The sequence below is a fragment of the Argiope bruennichi genome, chromosome 7 (assembly GCF_947563725.1).
Source record: "Argiope bruennichi chromosome 7, qqArgBrue1.1, whole genome shotgun sequence".
NCBI lineage: Eukaryota > Metazoa > Arthropoda > Arachnida > Araneae > Araneidae > Argiope > Argiope bruennichi.
The window spans coordinates 2,630,361-2,651,697 of NC_079157.1; the positions used below are offsets into that span (position 1 = coordinate 2,630,361).

General features: G+C 29.6%; 1 protein-coding gene across 1 annotated transcript in view; it reads right to left on the reverse strand.

Annotated features, from left to right (window-relative positions):
- Nucleotides 1–21,337, reverse strand: part of LOC129976617 (unconventional myosin-Ia-like) — a 310,401-nt gene that overhangs the window by 58,814 nt on the left and 230,250 nt on the right. Inside the window, exons 5-8 of the mRNA XM_056090265.1 lie at nt 13,516–13,620; nt 8,910–8,956; nt 5,280–5,343; nt 1,514–1,527 (exon numbers count right to left, since the gene is read on the reverse strand). Of these exons, the coding sequence (XP_055946240.1) occupies nt 1,514–1,527; nt 5,280–5,343; nt 8,910–8,956; nt 13,516–13,620 (230 nt within the window). The remainder of the gene's footprint in view (nt 1–1,513; nt 1,528–5,279; nt 5,344–8,909; nt 8,957–13,515; nt 13,621–21,337) is intronic.

The following is a 21,337-nucleotide window of genomic DNA, read 5'->3' on the forward strand; positions in this document are numbered from 1 at the left end:
ACATCCATTTTTATGAACTATTATTACAGAAAAAGCTATAAAAGAAAAACTACTACAGTGCATAATAAAAAAAAAAAATTTCTATGGATTTGCTGAATTTGTATACTTGCCTTTCTTTAAATGAGAGACATTAATAATATTAAAATGTTGATATGTAATCCATTATGTTTTAACAGACAATTAATACTTTTAGCAAAGATTTTACATTCATATAGCAAAAACCGACTGAATATTCAGGTATTAAATGACTAAACCAAACGAATGACATGGGCATATTATTTTTTTTTGTTGTTTCATTGTTATTATAGAATATCATTTTAAATTTTCTAATAGCATTCTATAATTATGACAATATTTTTTTATTTATTTGGAAAAATAAAACCTAATTTTTTTTCCCCTTCTGGATCTGAGTGATGGTCATTTGAATGTTTATCTGGTCTCATATATATAACGAATCAAAGTATAAAAACTGCTAAAAGAGATAGAAAGCATAAAAACAGAGCAGAATCATGCATGCATGTATTCCATTGGAATGTGAATGCATGTAGAATAAATGTGAGATGTCGAAACAATATTGTTGGTAAAAATTCCTAATTTGACTATACTTTTCACATAAACTATGTATTGACCCATACTTAACAACTACACAAATCTCTCATCATTCACCGTTATGTATGTTTCATAAAATAAAAATTAGATTTTAGTTAAAATTTTTCAAAAATAATCAACATTAGGCAAACATTTTTTTGAACTGAGGACATCCTCGCAATGAGGTCAGCGACCAGACATCTCTTAGAATATGACTTCGGAGATATCACATGCATAAAATATCCTTCTCCCGAAGGGGGGAACCTTGAAATGAAGATAAAATGATTCCGACATGGTGGTTACTTCTCGCCATCCTTGAGGGTACATGGAAATCTGGGTGTCTGGTTCTTCCCATCGACGGCGGGGCGTACTTCTTCAGGGAAGACTCGTATCGTGGCCGGTAATGGCTCTTAGGATTCAACCACTGTTCCCACCAGTGTCGCTGTAGCGGCGCTTCCGGTCATTCAGTAAATATTATCCGAGTGCCTTCGGGCGGGTTGGAGAATCAGTGATATGCACAAAATATTCAAGCCAAATAAATATTTCGAACCAATGCAATTCTCTGTTCTTCTAGTGGACATTTTTTCGTTTAAATTTTTTTTAACGATTGTGAGTTGTTTTTTTGCATCCTATCTCTTCTTTTTTAAATGGATTTTACATTAAACTTTGATTCAGCTTATATACATATCAAAATGCATAAACAAATAAACTTATGTAACTAAATACATATTTGCTGAAAAGTAATGATTTGAATATAAAATGAGTGCATCAATGCACCTTTGTTTCTTTAACAAGTTACTACGAATAATACCTGATTATTTCTGCTTCATTTCAGTTTTCGTGGAATGATGATTTCTTAGCCACTTTTAATTAAATAATAAAAAGCTATTTTTATTTTTAAAAAAAAGTAAATTTTCATACTTGCCTTTTCCAAGAGGTCTGAAACAATAAAACGAAACATACTTTAAGTTATTAAGCATGGATTAATTTGTTTCAATTACAATGAAAGTCTGACTACATATAGATATTCATTTTTAAGACAGGAGGTATTATAAATATTGAAATTATAAAATACTACCATAAAATACTACCTACTTAAAAAAAATATCGGAATATATTCGAACAGGAATGAAAAAAATAAACTGTTTCTATTTGAGCCATAAAGCACGAGTAGATAACCTACCAATAGTTGCTGATTTACGTGTTTGCTTTAACGTTATTAAAACAAATCTAGTTCACAACCGAATAAGCATTTATTTAAAAATTATTAATTCCAGACTTTATTTCGCGAGTTCATTGTTTACAAACAATTTTTAAACTACTCATTACTGTAATAAAGTACAAATATTTTTTATTGCAACAATGTATTAAATTATAGTAAGTGAAATGAATTAGAAAAGATTTCGAAAACGAATGATAATGGTTTTTTTCTGCTTTGAATTAAAACAGTTTTCTTCCCAAAAATTTGAATGCTTGCATTTTTCTTTTAAAACACATCAGTTTTTAAACTCTACTTTTAACTTTACTGTTCATATATATATAAGTAAAAGAATATACGAAATAAAAGAAAAAATCATTTTACATTTAAATTTTAAGTTTAAGTTTAAATATGAAAATTGAATTTTCCCCATTAATAATGTTTGTTTGTTCTGTAGAGAAATGTAATGACTTAAGTATTATTACCTAGTTACTAATTTAATTTAATCAAAATTTATTTGGAAAGATTAAAAATGTAAGGGTAACAAATATGCTCGGTAGAATAATGTTGGTTTAACGAATTAGTAGCAAATAGTTTTAGCTAATTTTACCAAAATTAAGTAATTACTTCTAATGCAAATATTCCTATTTATCATGAACAAAATAAATTAAACGTTCAGGTACTTTTTTACTTATAGGCTATTCAAATTGTATTACGTAGAATTTCATTATTCATTAATGAAAGAAATCTTAAGATAAATTTCAGAAAACATAAATAACACTGAATTTTAAGAAAATTCAAGACGCGATCACAGTTTCGAAGACAGTTACAATTTAAAAATTATGAATGTAACCTTTGACTTAAAAAGTATCATTTCAGAAACAGCGCTTTTTAAACATATAAGCACTCATTGGACTTGCATCTTGTAAATATGATTTATTTTATTTTATTTTATTGGATAGATATTCTACGTTCATACGCTGCTTTAATTTTCTAGATCCTTCATGATAGAAGTTCTGAGCAGTTACTTAAGAAGAGCGAAATATTTTTCTTTCATGATTCTAACTTTTAAATGAGTATCATGCTTTTCACTTATGTTAAACATGATATCTTTAAAAATTCCATTTTCTTGAAATTATCTATGAAAGCCCATGAAATGTTTAAAAAGGAAGAACTATTATCATACTTATGTGATTTTTTTTTCTGAAAAAAAATATCAGTCCACGCTTTTGAGACAGCATAAAAATATTTTTAAATCTAATTTAATCAGTCTCAAAAGTTTCAAGAATCGTCTACTTATTAAACAAACAATGTGTCTCAAATTTAAATGATATATAAGAATGCTTTTTAATCTTTCAAATTTAAAAAAGTTATAAAATAAATACAACATCCTCTGCAGTTAATAATAAATATATATAGTTAAATATTTAAAATAATAATTGCGCAGATTTGAATAAATACTGGAAAATATTTTTATCTTTCTTCCTATATCTTAATTTTTAGACTACTTAAAAAATTATTAAATTTCAGTTTTTTTATGATTACCCACTTCTTAGAAAATCTTTATTGAATTATTTAGATAAAATCATATTCCATATGAAGATGCACGTTCAAGAAAGTAACTTATCTATGTCACAGCAATTTTACTATTCGTAGGGCCTTACCTATGGAGTGATCGTCATTGAAATATAAATATCCCAAATAATTGCAAAGAAAGTAATAGGACAAGTGCAAAGCCTATTAGGATATAAAATATTGGTACTTTTCCGTTTTTGGCGACAGTTAAAAAATTTCCGCCAAATCGACAAAATTTCAACAAATTCGCAAAAGTTTTCTTTTTTACTCAACCGATCGACATAAGTATAGTCATGAACCGTGTTAGGTTTGCCACATTTAATTAAACATCCGTCCAACAGTTTGGCAAATTTTTTACGTCCCTCGGAAACGGATAAGTACCAAAATATTTCACATTTTTGCTCAGATGCAAAAGTAGTACTAAAAGTTGAATTCGGACATTAAAATCGCATAAAAATTTAATAAATAATAGTTTTCTTTGATTGATTAAAATACTATCAATATTTTTACTCAATAATATTTTTAATTATTATATTTTTTCTTTATCATTTTCAATTTTTCGTATTCAATAAAAGTTGTATGAATGTAAATTATACAATTTTTTCCGATTGATTTTAATATTTTTGATTTCGGCACGTGCACATGCAAACGTGAATAGCGTGACTTATTTTAAGCACCGCATAATACTGTATTCCAGACAGATCGATAGAGAGACGTGGTAGTCTGTATCAAATACTTATTACTTTGAGACAAGGCATGTGCAAGAAAAGCATATTCACCACATTTTGCAAAAAATAATTACAAAATAAAAGAAAAAAATAGTTAAAAAAAATTACTGAATTATGAAATTAACAAGTGATTTATAAAAATGCAAAAATTTATTTAAATGTTAATAATAAATTATAACTTCTCAAAATATATTTCTATATGAAAATGTCTTACAAATTTTAATAATTTATATAAAACTTTCCTTTCTAATTTTTCTTTTGGTCGTAGGGATGAAAATGTAATTTCAAAAATGCTTCTTATTATAAATGTATTCGACATGTCCTAATCAGTTTGCACTGGAGAATGTGTTGTATTTGGCCAAGTACATTCTTTATAATTTACCACAAAATACTTATATTTTAACTATAGAATAGCATTGGTGAACAACAACAACAAAAAAACATGGAATTTATGCCCAGATATGTTAAATAGACAATTATGCTATGAATACATCTGTATTCGTTCTAAAAGTAACAAGTTCAATGTAATCGTTGTATAGTTAGTTATACTAAATGATTAAATTCGGTTTATAAAGATTTAGCAGAGAACGAACGTACAAAAACATTTTGCATCACCTAATCGTACTGGATAGTGAAAGCCAAGGCGACGATATAGATGATATCGAAGATGAAAATACCTAGCATTGTCTTGACGTTTTCAGAGGCGATAAAAATATTTTGAACAAAATCGTCATTTCAGCATTCGTAAACTATTGCATGTTATCTTAACTATATAGGCAGGCAAATACTGTATGAAATTTTCTCTTAGCGTTGGTGAGCAATGCTCTCTTGGTTATTTTCAAATTCTTTTCTGGTCACGTTTTTTTTTCTTCCCCCCTCTTTCATTTTTTCCTTCGCTCATAAATATTTGTAAGTTGTATTTTTTATCATCCAATAGAAAACTGAGGTAAAACAATGAAAGCCTATCTGTTTGCAGGAGTTATCAGTGTTGTGACCATAAACTTTTTAGTACGCACATGCAGTTTGTTTACTGCTTTCATGCCCCACTTCACCTGGCATTCCAAGTTTCTTTCTTTTGAAACAAATGCACCCCCAAAGGAAGTCAGAGAGTTAAGAGAGTTTTAATAGATTATTTTAAAACAAAGAACTGGAATAAAAAAGGAATAAAGGAAAAAGTTTTGAATACTTACAATTTGTGACTGATCCCCCAACCGGACATCCCTTGAAATCGAATTCGATCTCCATATATTTCCCCTAAAAAGAGGAACAGGGGCTATAATGAAGTTGGAGCGTATTGATTGAGGCGCATTTAAACTAATAAACAAACAGTTCATTAGAATTGCACACGGATCGTGAGATCCGCTAATGCGCGAAGGAATCACGGGCGAAGCGATTCCCTCGCGTTCCAGACGATTGAGTGGACGAGGCACGAACAGACTCTAAACGCAGTAATTGCTAATCGGTTTTTGGAAAAACGAAGAAAAGTTTTCAACTGCTTAAGAGCTCGAATTAGGAATGCACTTTTGCTCGCTTTTCGAAAGAAATGGTGCCTTTTTCAATTGTTTCAAGACATCGCAAATCAATACAGATTGTTATTTTAGACGCAGTCATCTGCTTTTTTAAAAAAATAACTTATAGAGCAAATATTTTTATTATGTTTGTTCTGAAACATTCATTTTGTCTGTTGAATCGACATTCAACAGACATTTTTTATTTGTAAAGGGACATACTTGATGGTTGAAAGTGATTCTTCTTGGCCAAAACTGAAGGTATTCTGCAACCTTGAAAGTATCCACTATAAACAATCAAACTAGAATTACTTGACTGCTGAGGTAGCTTGAAATATTGAGAAGGAATTTTTAATTTGAATTGAAAACAGCCCAACGTAGATTTAGAGTGTGAAGGAAAAAATTAATTTGATAGTCATAATAAGTTGTTTCTTAAGTTAAATATATATTATTGCTGTTGCATTCTGTCATTTTGCTTAAATAATTTTTGGTTCTCCATCATCAGTCGCAAATTATATTTCTTTTTATTTGTATGATATATAATTAATCCTGTGATGCTTTTAACAGTTGGCTTGCATCACAGGTAATAATGATCCTAGAAATCCAAAAATTAGATAAACTTGGATAGGGAATTAAATCCCATCCCTATGAAGACCAGAATTCTTGTACTTTCTGAGATGGCTTGACACAGATATATGCGATACAAAAAATAAATTGAATTTTTAAATACCTTTTATAGTTATTAGTATCGAATTTAAGTAAGAAGTATCACTAAATGATCAGAAATACTTCCCGTTTTCTTCAAAGCTAGAATAGATTTCATCGAATTAATTATGTCAGAAATGAGTATGAGTTCTTTTCATCGTCAACTCAAGATATTACGCCGGAGAGAAACAAGCATTTTAATGTCCCTACCAAAATTCGTTACCATTTTTTTATATTTGTTTAAAATGTTGAAGAATACAAGGATTCACGAGAAAGGGGCATTATGGCCTCTTTTATTAGTTAAAGAATAGCATCTCTGGTGAAATTTGAATTAGCGGCAAAGTTATTTACTGCCTTTTTTTTGGAGACATTTCAAATTAAAGTGGCCAACGCTTATGTTTCACTTCGAGAAAGGCCAATACAATTCCCAGTAGCAAGAAATTTATTTCTTAAGTACACGTGCATCTACTGGTTTTGAATAATGCATGTCTAAATGCACACATAGAGGGCGGAACACATAAGTTTCTTGCGGTGATTCATGCACCTGAGTTCTGCCTCTGTGTGGCAACTGCGTTCGTGATTATACGCTAAATTGCGGAGGTTTGGAACCATCCCCGTGATTGCTTCCAATTATCTTTCAATTTTGGAAAATTTCACATTTTAATTAATTTATTAACGAACGTTTCGATAACCATGCCTCATTTTAAAAGCAATATTGGTGAAAGTATATTTGAAAGATGCTGAATGTAAATTTGATGAGTTAACAAAAAAGTCGAACCTTTTTTTTGTTTGTCACATTCAAAGCATTTATATAAAAATAAATCATGTTTTACTCGATTATATAATTTATTTCTATTAGTGTTTTGTTTGTTCTACAATTTATTTATTCAGAGTTCGATCTAGCAGCATTTTACATCTAATACGAAAAATCAATTCGTAAATAACGCTATTACAAACAAGATTATTATTTCGAATTTTCAGTACTTATCAAGATGTTAATATCATTCATAAATGAGGCAATAGCATAGTAAAATAGAAGATAAAATTACAATTCTTAGTTTTCTTTTAAACTTAGGTCTTCAAAGTTACATTTTAGAGAAATGAAATCGAGGATTAAATCTATAACGATAGCAACTTCTAGATATCTCTTCTAGATAACGATGGATATCTTCTACAAAATATTGATTTCCAATGCTCAAATTTCATTGCTATAATTTCTTCATAGCACATCTTGTTTTTTATAAAGATTTTTTATTACGTCTTCAAATATGAAAATATGACTTAAGTAAAAAAATCAAATCATAAGATTAATTTTATTCCCCTGTATGTAAAGATATATAAATTAAAATGTTTTTAAAGCTTAAAATGGCTCGCTATTTTTTTTTTTATTGTTGCAAAGGAAACTACATTATAATAGATTATTGAATAGATTATTTCAATTATTTTCTACATTTTTATGCTGTATTTTAATATAAAAGTAGAGAAAAATGTCTGAAACAGAACAAAAAAATTATCACTTATATCAAGTTTTGTGCCAAATACTACAGTTTACTTAACTAGCAATATTGATTCTCTATTCGTTTAATTGTTTAATCAATAATATTGAATTTTATTGTCAATAAGGTCAAACTAGAGTGAGCCAAAATCCAATCAATTATTAAAGGGATTGATTTCAAGTCGAATATTGACGATAAATTTGTGCAAGTGATGTTCACTCACAGTACTGCTAATTGTTAAATCGATATACATTCATTTAAGCATTGCCAAAAATAAAATGTTCTTGAGAAAAGAAAAATAAACCAATCATAGGCTGTTTCTGTTCGCTCAACATAAATCGTTGCCAAATATGAATATTAATGTAAATTGAAAGTCTTACGTTAAAGCACAATTGCATAAATGAGTGCAAATGTGACAAATATCACTCATTAAGGTATGAAGGTGGTATCCAGTTCATTTTCAACTATTTTGGGAGCTACCGATCAAATGGAAAAAGTACACTTCATTAAGATGTATACGCTGATTATTGATAAATAAACTAAATGCATCTAATCTAACAATCAAGACTAAAATTAAAAATTTGCAGTCGCAAAAAGAATCAAGTATAAGTCATCATTGAGGAGATGATCAATTCTACAAAATTTATAAAAATATAAGTTTAAAACAATCAACAATAAATTTGAAAATAATTAACACAATGACCAAAAGTAATAAAAAAACAGCTGCCTCCATTGTATCCATTTGAAATTCATTCAGTGATATTTTTCAATAAGGTTGTACAAAGATGATAATATGAAAATTGTTAATTATAGCTATATTATCAATAAGGTTATCTTAAAGTAAGACTCAGTTTTGTTAAATATTCGCAACTTAATGATGGTAAAAGTTTTAGCTAAAAACATATTTAAATCTTATATGGGTCATTTAGAGAAATTCAACATCATTATCAACAGCAAGATATTTCTAGATGGAGCCTCTGTTTTATGAATTGTTCATTCAATGAAATGCCGAAGAAATACTGAATGAAAAATACAGCTGAAAAGAGAAATGAGATGAATTCTTCATATGTTCATGCTTATTGAAAACAAGAAAGTACCATTGCTTACTTACAAATCTTGAAGAGTTGTCGTTCCGTTGCGTTTTTGCGTTCCCGAAAGCTAAAGGAAGGAAAAAAAACCAAAAATGTATCCTTTTGTAATGTCATCATAGTAGTCAAACAATTTTTGCAATAAGTAGATTGTAAATGATGAGAGCCAGATTTCTTGCAAGTGATCATTTAATAGATTTCAAACAACCCAAATCGCCATTTTATGAAGAGTGCTTACCAATCAAAGTATTTCATAAGCATTTGAAATATTTGTTTCGAATGTGCTTGATGTATGTATGACCAGTAGGATGTAGGCCAGTATGTGATGACCAGTAGGATGCATACTGGCGATACTTTAAATGTAAGGTGTTGAAAATAGTAATGTCGAAAGTGCCAGTCTATATGGAGTGGAAAGTGCCAGTCTATAAACATTTTCTGAAATTCTGTACAGATTTCTTCAAGTCTTTTTCTAAATATAAAACTTCCAGCAAATGTTTTACGGCGCAGTGTTACAACTGTTTTATAGCAATGTTCTTTCACTTCCCCTTTCAGCAGGTTGTCATCGCTACTATTTTTCCTTTCGGTTTCGCTAAAATGATTGGTTATAGACAAAATACTTCGGACAAAGGAGATCATATCCTGGTTGCAAATGGGGCATTACTATAAATGTTAATAAGTAATTGCATAATATTTAAGCAATTATCTATTATCATTTTGACACTTTAGGGTCACCTCACAAATATGTAGTTTTAGGGTCTACATTCAGGTGAAAGGAGTCGCGAATAAACGTATTAAAATAGTTCTTAAACACATAGTTCTATGGATGTACTAAATTTAAATTTATTTTTTTTTCCAATTTTGTACATTGCGATTTTTATTTCATGTTTCATTATTATATGGTATATTCATTATGTGGTATATTCAAATAAACTTTTCTCAAAATGACTGTAAGATGGCGATATTTGTTTGGAATGAAACTTTAAATAAAGCTATGAAAATATGAAAACAATGTAGGGTCATCCAGGAGGAACACAAGGATAAAATTTCAAAAGGGTAACACATTGGTATAATTTATTATTTTTGTATATATCTTGTATAGATCTGAAGATAAATATTTATTGTCATTGAATTTTTTTATTAATAAGAATGTACCTTACAAGATAACTTATCGATATTGGATTTCATTAGCCCATCTTAAATCTGAGGAACAATTTTAATGTACGATTAGTTATAAATGCAAATAGAACATTTTAAAATGCTTAATATCTATTCAAGAATTTTGAAGTATCGTTAAAACTATAGATTGATAGCGAAATAGAAGAATATATATATATATATATATATATATATATATATATATATATATATTGGGAATTGGGGTCGTTCCAGTGGATCACTCCATTATTCTCTATAGAATCTACAGCATTAAGGTCCTTTTTTGTCTTGATGTTGTTAATTCTGGTTAAAAGTATCCGAATAAGATTAGCATAGCTATTGCTGTTCCCCCAATCGTCATTTTATATATACAATTGCTAGAAGTCCTTGTCAATATAAATGCTTTGAAAAAGAATCATTCGTACCGAGGTTCGAAGACGAGTTGCATGTACTTTTTACTAGTACAAACTTGTTGGTGATCCGAATTATTTCGACCATAGAACAAAGTGTCTCTTCTGCTTCCTTCTTTTGGCAAATTGCCGCAGATGAGTCCGTTGGATGTAATTAGGTTTCAGATTTATCTCGTACGGCTAATTTCTTCGATGTTTTTTTGGCGGAATGTAAAATGTTGGTCAGCGTCATTGCTGAGAGAGAAAACAATTGTGCCTTACAATAAGGTGCCTCTTAAAAGAAGTTCTTTCCTGATGCTCCATATTCGATTTCGTAGCGCTTATTAATAAAAATAAATCTTAAACTCATAAGAAATAATATCTATTTACAATCATGTGACATCGAATTAAAATTAAAATGAAGAAAACTCTAAAAAATATTGAATAATTTTTGAATATTTATTTTGAAATTTTAGGATTATAGGAAAATGTTTTTGTTTCTATAAATTCAAAAACGAAAACTTACAAACCATACTTTGCCATATGCAGCAACTAAAGTGAAATTCAGACGCATCTTAAGAGACGTTTACTCTCCTATCAAAATAAATATCTTACAATATTTCCTGCGCTATGAGCTTTCACATTATGAAGCACACAACGCTCTATTTTGAATATCACTTAGCATCTCCCAATTGACACTTTCTTGATTGAAGTCCTGGCCTTTATCATATCTAATCTCTTTATTTTGTAAACAAAATTCATTATTTAAATTTATTTGTGTGGACTTATTTCTTTTTAGATCAAAAACAGATAAAAGTAGAAAAAGAGAGAGGCTTAGTTTAGATACATTTACGTCCCGTTTTTAAGCAATAAAACGTCTATTTTGGGACGGATCTCGTAATTTTGAACCGTGGTCAGATGACTGGCACCCCCGACTCCAAATTTCTACACTAACCAGTGGAAGGACGTTTGGCCCCGATGGATTTAAAGTGCACCAGACCCACTTACATGACGTCTCTTCGATGGAATCGTGTCTCGAATCTGAAGCCTTCCGGTTCCGAAACCGAGACCAGGCCACCGTGGCCCTAAGGAGAGAGAGGCGGATAATAGTTGATTTTGCGAAATGTGGACTTTATACTATAACATAAATGATAATAGAGTAGATTTGATAGACGATAGCGCAGTTTAACACTGATTTTACTGTCAAATATATTCCAATGATTTTAGGATAATTTCATGGCAATGATTCCGAATCTAGCATTCTGTTTTTGAAAGATTAGTTCTAGTTTTTTTTATATAAAAATAAAACTTCAATAGTAATACATAGCTCTCAGTGTCTTAAAACTGTTTCAAATGTAAATAAATAATAGAATTAAGTAGATGGAATGATCAATTTAATTCTAACGCATAATCTGCACATACAGCAGAGTTTAGTGTAGTTGTATTAACGTCCTGCTTTAAAGCAATTCTAGCGCTATTTTGAAACGAACCTGAGGGTTCCGAACCTTGAAGCCTCCGGTTCCGAAGCTGAGACCTTACCACCAGGCCATCGCGGCCTCACATATGTAGCAGAAAATAAATCAATACGAAAATTGTATGAAATCTGCACCAAATACGTTATGGAATAAAATTTTAAACATTGTTATTGAAATAAATAAATTAATTTCAACAAATTCAATATTACCACAGGTAGTGACATATGTTAAAATATTAACAGGAGTGTTAAAGATACATAAAAAGATGTTGCATTGTAAATTGAAATGAAAATTCAATTAGTTAGTTCAATTAATTTATTTCAATTAACTTCTAATATGATTTTCGTTTACAAGTAACAGAAGTTATGAGGCCGAGATTCTAGCGATGATCTGCCATCACGCTTGTGTTTCATTTGTCGTGATATCTTTTTTCCATTACTTTGATATCCTCTTTAAAACCAGTATTTATTCCTCACTATAATGATTCACAATATATATTGATTTGTCAAGTGTCTATATGGAGAACGCTTCTTTATGCCTATATTAAAATTCCATTTTTCAAACTTTGAAGAATATTTTGTCTCTACCTTTTTTTCTGCTTTGTGATTATCCAAATTTTTTTTATACTTAATACGAAATATAATTAAACAGAAGACTCAATCATGCAGGCTTAAAATTTTGAATTTGAAAAAGTTAATGGATTTGAGAATCACTAAAATCTTTCCTCGTATTTTTTCATTACACATATAGAAAATATTTTATGAATATGAGGGAAAACATTTCCAATAACTTATGGCTCTTTGATAAGATTCGTTGTTCCTATGTCAATATGTTTTTTAAAACCGAATTTATTTTTTCTAGTGATCTATTTGTGCACTACTACCTACCAAAAAATATTTCATAAATTCAACTTTTATTATATGAAATAATACTGTTTCATTTGGTAGTGCTGGTCTCAGGAGAATGTTGACAATTGTTAGGTTTGCAGATAGATACAGATTTCTCGATAGCGAACTTCTGCAAAAGCCTCTTGATATTTTTCCAGAAGAAAGAACTTTTACAGAATGATAATTAGAGGAGAAGGATAGTGACTGCTGTTGTAAAATAATATGCATTTCGAATTTAGCCTGAAAACACTTCCAGTCCACTGGCTCAAATATTTGTTCCGATGTGAAAAAGAAGTTGATGAAAATTATTGCAATATGCAACCTCTGTGTCTATTTTAAAGCAAGGATGAATTTTCTCACTAATATTTGACTTGGATAATGTCTTTTGAAGGAATAAAAATATCAATAAAATAATAAATAAATTAAATGAGCAATTAAAAAAATATAAAAATTAAACAGAGTTCATTAATATTTTGCGAATAGACATAATTTCAAAAATTAGAACCAATTCGGGAAAACGTACATCAACTTTAAACTCAGTGTCAAAGTCATCTTGAAACTGTTAAAATGTCTTTGGCAATTGAATTTCTTTTTGTTTTGAAGTGATATCTCTGTATTTCATGAATAAAAGGTCAAATAACAAAAAAAATTCGTCCCAGATTACCCAATGTTTTAGCAGAATTTTTTCAAATTCTTGTTGAACAACGAGGCAAGAGGTCTTACCTTCTAAAATAAAATTTGATTGTAGTAGTTGCTCCTTGATGCAGTCCATGTCGCTCGCAAAACCGGATACCATGGCCAAGTATTGCATCACACACTTGCAAGCCTCTGAAATGGAAAAGGGAAGAGTGACACTTTTATAACGACTTAGAATCCAACACAGAACCAATTGTATTCATTTTGAATGCAGTTGCGAAATAATTCTTACATTTTCTCGAGTGCATGCCATTTATTTAAAATGTTAATTGCCATTTTTCGTTTTAAAATTTCTTTACCTTTGCCAGACAAAGGTCAACTGAAATGCTTTTCAGTTGACCTTATTGAAAGGTAAGTGCAATCACAGGGAATGCACTTACTGAGATTGCACGGCTGCCAGTGCCATTATTACCTTTCATTGATATTCATTGAAAGTGGAAATTATACGATCATGATGGGAGCATGTAATCCTCCACGCGCTCCCGATGCTGTCCAAATCCAAACTCACATTTCAATCGATAGACTTACAAAAAATAGAGAATCAACCATCATCTAGGGCTGTTGACAAAATGCGATGGAATATATATATGTATTTCATATTTACGAATGTTAAGTTGAACAACTTCCATCCACTATTATGACAGAATATTTATCTAATGTATAAAAATGAATTTTTATTTGCTCGCATTTTATGCTGCCGAACCATTCATCCGATTGCAAAAAAAAAAAAAACTTTGCCAACTTATTGCTTGCAGTTGCGCGAAGGTTATAGGCATAACACAATTTTTAGCATTTATTTTGAAAGCAATAAAATTTACAAACAAATCTTTTCATACGTTTCTATGATTCAACATTATTTTAAAACTGAAAATTAGCAATCGACAAAAGAAATAAATAAATTCCAGCTTCTCAAAAAAAAAAAAAAAAAAAAAAAAAAAAAAAAAAGAGGAACGACAAGCAAGCATTGAAACAGATCGCTTACGAACTGCAAATTCACGTGTTTCAGAATTTTAAGTTCAACATGCGGCTAGAATCGAAAGACAACGATTATGTGCTACCCGATCAAGCGCATCAGGATTAGAAGACTAGTATGTGGAAAGAATCGAGCAACTATTTCTAACGGAAAGTCGAATGAAGATGTGCTCAACTCACGCTTTCCCACTGTCCCCAACTATATGCCATTTGATTTTAAACGATTGTAATTCCCCATTCTACTTGTATTCTCGATGACATCAACAAGACGCACGGTCAATCACTTCAAGTGTGAAGATTGAAACTAGAAAATTCATGTTTCCCACATGGCCATTTGTATGCGGGATGCTCACGAGTCGGAAAGACGAATTTTTTTTTTTTTTTTTTTTTTTTTTTTGCTAAAGACGGAAAATCGAAAAACATATTGTCTACCTTAAAGCACTTGAATAATAAAATCAAACAATACGATAAATATTATTTATACTTCTCTTTTATATATCATTCAATTTCAATAAATTCGTTTATTGTCGACAAGAAAATAAATAGCGTTCTTCCTGTCATTCCTAATTAAACAAGATAGCTATTTCAAATTTCAAACCATATTTTCAAAATTATTTCTTCTACGGCAGCAACGCACCGAGTTCCAGCTAGTAATCTATATATTTTATAATAAGGAAAACCAAAGTATCAATCACTCAACCACAATCAATGGCACTATTTCGCCAGTGTTTGGTTCATTTCCCATGACTTTCAGAAATCTCATCAATAGTCGACTGTCCTCTTGAATTCCAATTTTATAGATAAATATTAAAAAGACCATTTTATTACACTAGATGTTGCGAATGCTCGAAAATATTTGCCAATTTCCTAAATTTCGGTTACTCTAGTTTAATTTGGAGCGAATAATTAAATTTTACAGTCTATGTGATTGGAATTCCAATTATATTGGATAATTTCTCTAAAACGATCTTACACATATGCGTACATGTTGATTTCCATTTTTTTTTTTTTTTTTTGAAATCTTATTATCTACTTTTTAGTACACTTAAAAAAATGTTTTAAAAATTTTCAATTTTATTATCAAATAATTAATTGAAGAACAAACTAATAATAAAGCCTGACAAGCTCAACGCACAGCAGATGGCTGAGAAACACTAGAAGGGTTGTTAAATACAGTCCCAGGGCACGATTCGAGATAAGATGTTTCTGTTCTTTATTGTGACAGTTTGCTTCGATATGAGATGAAATACTTTCTACTATTCCGGACAGTTAAAGAAGTAATTTTTTTTTATCTTCCCAGAGAGTCTATCTATCACGGTGTTGTGATGGATCTGTTACATTGCAGAGGTTAAGTCTGGGCTAGTTTTTTCTTAATCTATTTGGTCCAGATATAGAGCAGCATACGAAGAAAAAAGAAAAGATGGCGATTGTAGAAAGAATTATTTCTGGAAGAAATATAAGAGAGAAAAGCTGATGGATTTTGTTCCTTTGTAATTCAAGGAAATTTCTGAATTATTTTTTTTCGCCAAAATCGATACTGAATTGATGAATAACTGGTTATCGGAAAAGTTATTTGTTTTTCCATCTGTCTGAATGACGCTTATCATATAATCGATAATATTCCTAAAAGACGCTATGACGAATGTAAGAAAAATGACCTTATAAAAAGTTAGAGAAAGAGCTAGAGTAATTTCACTAAAAATCATTTATTTACATAAAACACGTGACATGGTTGAAGGTTCAATAATTGTTAGATTGTCATTCAGAAAACATTTTGGAGATTTTTATGATCACAAATTTCCCAACTGCTTATATCTTTGTTCCTTGATCAGTGGATTTAAGGCAATTGGATTTTAAATAAGTAGATCTACGGTAAAAATAATGTCAGAAATTAGGGCTTTGAACAACAATAACAACAGCAACAAAATCCAACCCTGTATTAATTTTCTAAAGTTTGTGTTTAGTTTGAATTAGTTGCAACTTTATAACATATGTGATTGAAAGAAACTGTAAAGACATGGATAAAAGGATTGATCCACCTTTTTATTTTACCTCATGAAATTTCACTTTCAACTCACTTATTTTTCAGAACTGCTGCTGAAGAAGGGCTTCATTAAAAGAGAAAAAGAAATCACATTCTTAGATTAGCTGGTTTAACTGGATTGAAGAAAACTCAGAAAGATAGATGGAGAAAGACACATCTTACAAATCTTCAATATTTAAAATGGTGAAGAACTTTAAAAAATCAGGTTTTGTAGTTCCACCTTTTTTTAATATTGACGATCAACAGTAATGAGTCATTTTTAAATTATATACATTTAAAGATTCACTCACATGCAAAAAATAACCCTTAGATACAAAGAAATCTTTAACTAAATATTTTTGTCACATAAAATTACATTTTAAATTTGTGCATGAATTTCACAAATATTTTGTATTCGTATATAATGAAACCTGCTGGTGCCTCGCTATCAAGAATGAGATAAAATATTATTTCATACAGGTTTTTGTTCAAGATACTTTGAACCTATAAAATGATATTTTTTAACTGATTTAATTTCTTTATAAGAATTTCAAAATAAAAACTTTGTTAACAGTAAGTAAAAAGTATAAAAATGTAATATACATAAGAGAGATATATCAGCAAAAATGCACTAGGGCACTAGTGCATTTTTGTGCATATATATATATATATATATATATATATATATAGAAAAATTATTAATTTTGTTTGTTTACTTTTTAATACAAATGATATTTACATATATATATATATATATATCAGCTTATCTAAGGAATTCAGATGAACATTGGAAGCATTTGTGCTGTTGCAATATATATATATATATATATATATATATATATATATATATATATATATATATATATATATATATCAACTTGAGGCTACCTTTCTGGATTTAAAAATCGAAATTGCTAATGATAAAACAATAGTTGGTATATACGATAAAAGGGATGATTTCAACTTTAAAATAACAAAACTATGTAACTACCATTCCAATCTAAACTCTAAAATTTTCAAAAATCTAATTTTCTCACAAGTTAACAGGATCAAAAGGGTTTGCAATAATAAAAATTCTTATATTGAAGCATCAAATATCCTCCTTAAAAATTTAATTAAAAATGATTTTCCTAGAAATTACTGTAATGTCAATTTTTTAATTAAACAAGGTATGGTTTGGGATTAATCTTTTGGCTTAAATAAAAATAGAAATTTACTTGCATATTGGATCACTCAATAGATGGCGCTGGGTGCCTACCTCTGTTTACATAATTTACCGTTAACTTTCAAAAACAGGAAATCACAATCGATTGTTTAAAGTTTCATTCACTGTTGGATGGTATGTTCTGGCCTTTTCGTTTTTAATTTTAATTTTAATGCTGTTTTTGTTTTTATTGTATTTTTACTTTGTGGTTTTTTCTAATTTGTTATTTTGTATTTCTTTTCTGTTAAAATGGTATATCTCTTGAGCCTAATTTCGGGGGATTTTCGGGTCACGAGGAATCATTATTAGACTTAATGTCTGTATGTCCTCACAGAAAAAATCCCTTTATTTGAATCCCTGCCTGAGGGTGACCCTTGAAAAAGTCTTCAGGCCGGATTCTTTTTTAATATTTTTTAATAATTTTTTTGGTTTAATTTTTATTTGATTTTTGTTTTTCCTATTAACTTGATTCTAATACTTTTGTTTATATATATATATATATAAGATATATTTTGTTTTGATAATATTTCTTATCACTCTAATCATCAGGAATTAAATCTTTTGAATTTCTTCTTCAACATTGGTGCTGTTGATCATTTGCACAGCATTGTAAGTTTGAAATTCTTCTCCTTGAATGAGAAACATATGTTCATATCGAAAAAAAAAAAAAAAAATGCAAACATAAATTTTTTTAATATCACTTTCATATGGATTTAGTAGCTTGTTATCCAAATAGTAAAAAACATTATGAACTAATCTTTTTTGATAATATCTCTTGATTTAATCTAATGACTTCAGGATAGACTTGCAGTTTGGCTGAAAGTGAAAAAAAAGTACATTTTTCAATTTTTCACACCTGGTAGAGTATTGTGATGCATGCAGTTGTCAATTATGATAGAACATTCTTCTTCATCTGGATATTAGAATCAAGTAGTCAGTTGCTGAGGTCATCCAAGGCTTCTTAATTACCTTAATGCAAACTGGCTAACATTTGACATTTTTAAAGAGCTTAGGCAAAATTTACTTTTCAACTTATTAGTGCTACAATTTATCAGTTCCAGTATTATTTGAACATATGGTTGTCATTATCTGCTTCACTTTCTTCCAACTTTTTAAGTTTCCTCTTTTAAAGAATGCTGTTTCATTAAAAGAGGCTCATAGAACTCATAGTTTCTAGTTCATAGTTAGAGGCTCATAGAACTCATAGTTTCTAGCTCATAGTTAGAGGCTCATAGTTTCAAAAAGAATGCTCATAGAACAAAATAGTTTCATCTGCACTGTACACATCATTAAGATAATACATATTTAATATTGCCGCATTGAAAACAGGCAGTCGGCTCTCCATGGCCGAATGGTCATGGCACTGTTCTCTTAATCAAGAGATCGTAAGTTCGAATCACGATACAGACAATGCGATTCATAGTCTGTGTAAATATTTAATTCCTTGATTGTATGTTTTCCTTTACTTCATGTTCCAGAAGATTCTGGACATTTTTTTTAGTTTACCAGACAAGTGTTCTGGACTTTTCTTACTGTCTCCAGAAAAGTATTCTGAAACTTTCCCTGCTAGTATAAAAGCTTAAGATCTGTCAGTCACTGTGTTCTCAGTTCATAGTTGAGTTAATAAATTGGTTTAGCTCTACTTTTTGTATGTGTCATTGAATTCCACACTAAAGAACCTACATCACAATATATTATAATATAAGAGATGCTTATAGATTATGATGTAAGATATCTTATCATGATACAAGAGATCCATTATATATTATTATAGTGTGGCCATTATATTAGCAAAAGATGTTTAACCACTCTTAGAACACAAGGCTTGCTGGTGAATAATGCAGTGGAGTTCAAGAATCGAATGCCCTATGTCTGTTTGAAATAAACTAATGAAAACATTTCTTCCAACCTTATTTGGAGCACCATCAGCTTCTGAAACAATTCTTTTCAAATCAATTTCTTTCTCAGCAAGCGAATTTTTAACAGCCGTACAAATATATGTGCTTTTTTTAAATGGAATGGGAACACTCCCGTTTGTTTATTTTGAACTAAAATGCAAATCGTTTTCATCGGTGGCGTGTCCAAAATAATGTGTCGCGTGCCATCGATGGCACATGATTGGTCACTGACCTATACTATTGTAAAAGTAATTATTAAAAGAATGTATTTTCCCTCGTATGTTTTTTTCTATTATTAATATATGTTTCTATAAGTGCATAGTGCAGTTCTCATAATGCGTTAATCGTGTTCCCTATAAATAATTTAACTATCGTTTCGCTTTTTTTTTAAAGACATATTGAAATACCTTGGACGCGATTTCGATACGTCGGACAACTTATGAAGAGTGCTTGGAATATCTTCGGAAAAATAGTGTACAGCTGATATTCCTTAAGCACAGCATTTTGTATGACTTCTTTAAAAAGTTATTCAATATTCTGAATATCATAAAATACCACTAAGTTAACGATCGTAAGTCGTAACGATATGGTTGGGCATTTTATATTAATGGGAAATGCGGAATGCATTACAGAAAATTTTTCTCGCCTGTGTCTTTTAAGAAGAAACAAACAGAAACTTTACTCGCGGGTAATAGGTGTTTGATATGAATGACTAATCTGAAAAAGCATATCAAATGTGCAGTTAAAATTGTTTTCCATTGGTCATCAAAAAAATAAAAAAATGTGAGATGTTATATTTGAAGACAATTTCACCGCAATGTCATAAGGCAAGGGAGATCCATACAGTATATTCCGTTTAGCAACGTAATGAAAGAAAATAATTATTTGAAACTATTCTAGAGTAAATAATGAACTACAATGATCAGACTAACTTTCGACACACCACCGTTTTTTAGGCATTTATAGAAGCGGGACACGAGTATTTGGATGGTGCTGGTCAAAGAACGATACTATATGCGATTATAACCATTGGATTATAACGGATTTAACCTTGTCATCATCTCAGAACTGCTAATAAGCTAATAGAGTAGTTTTTTTAAAATTTTAGTTTGGTAATAGTGTGGATAATCTGCCTTTTAGGTTCAAAAACAATTTTAAAAAAATTTGGTTGAAATACTACATTATCTTGATGTCCCACAAAGAGCTTTGAATTTTTTTAAAAAAATAAAGAAACTGAAACTTTTAAAATGGACCTTTAAAAATTTTTCTTAGATTTTAGTTTGGCATTACTGCGGAAAAATTGCATTTTAAATTCAAAACCAATTTTTTTAAAAATGGTTGCTATATTATATTATCTTGAGGTGGTGCGAAAAGCTTGAAATTTTGTAAAAAAATTAAAAATTTTCCTAGGTTTTAGTTTGGCAATAAAAGGGAAAAGTTATCTTTTAGGTTAAAAAAGAATTTTAAAAAAAATTGGTTGCAATACAACAATATCTCGAGGTGTTACAAAGAGCTTAAAGTTTGGCAAAAATGATTGACAGATTATAAACTTTGATAAAATATTTTTATGAATTTTTCGTTCATATAATGTTACAAAAGATGATTTTAAATACATATATAAGCATTACAGCTAGAAAAAATTATTAATCACAAAGTATAATAATGATAAAAAAATTTATAGGAAGTACTTGTTGTTTCTTGTAATAATTTCGTTCCTGAAAACATGCAGTTCAGCGCCCAAAGCGCGAATGA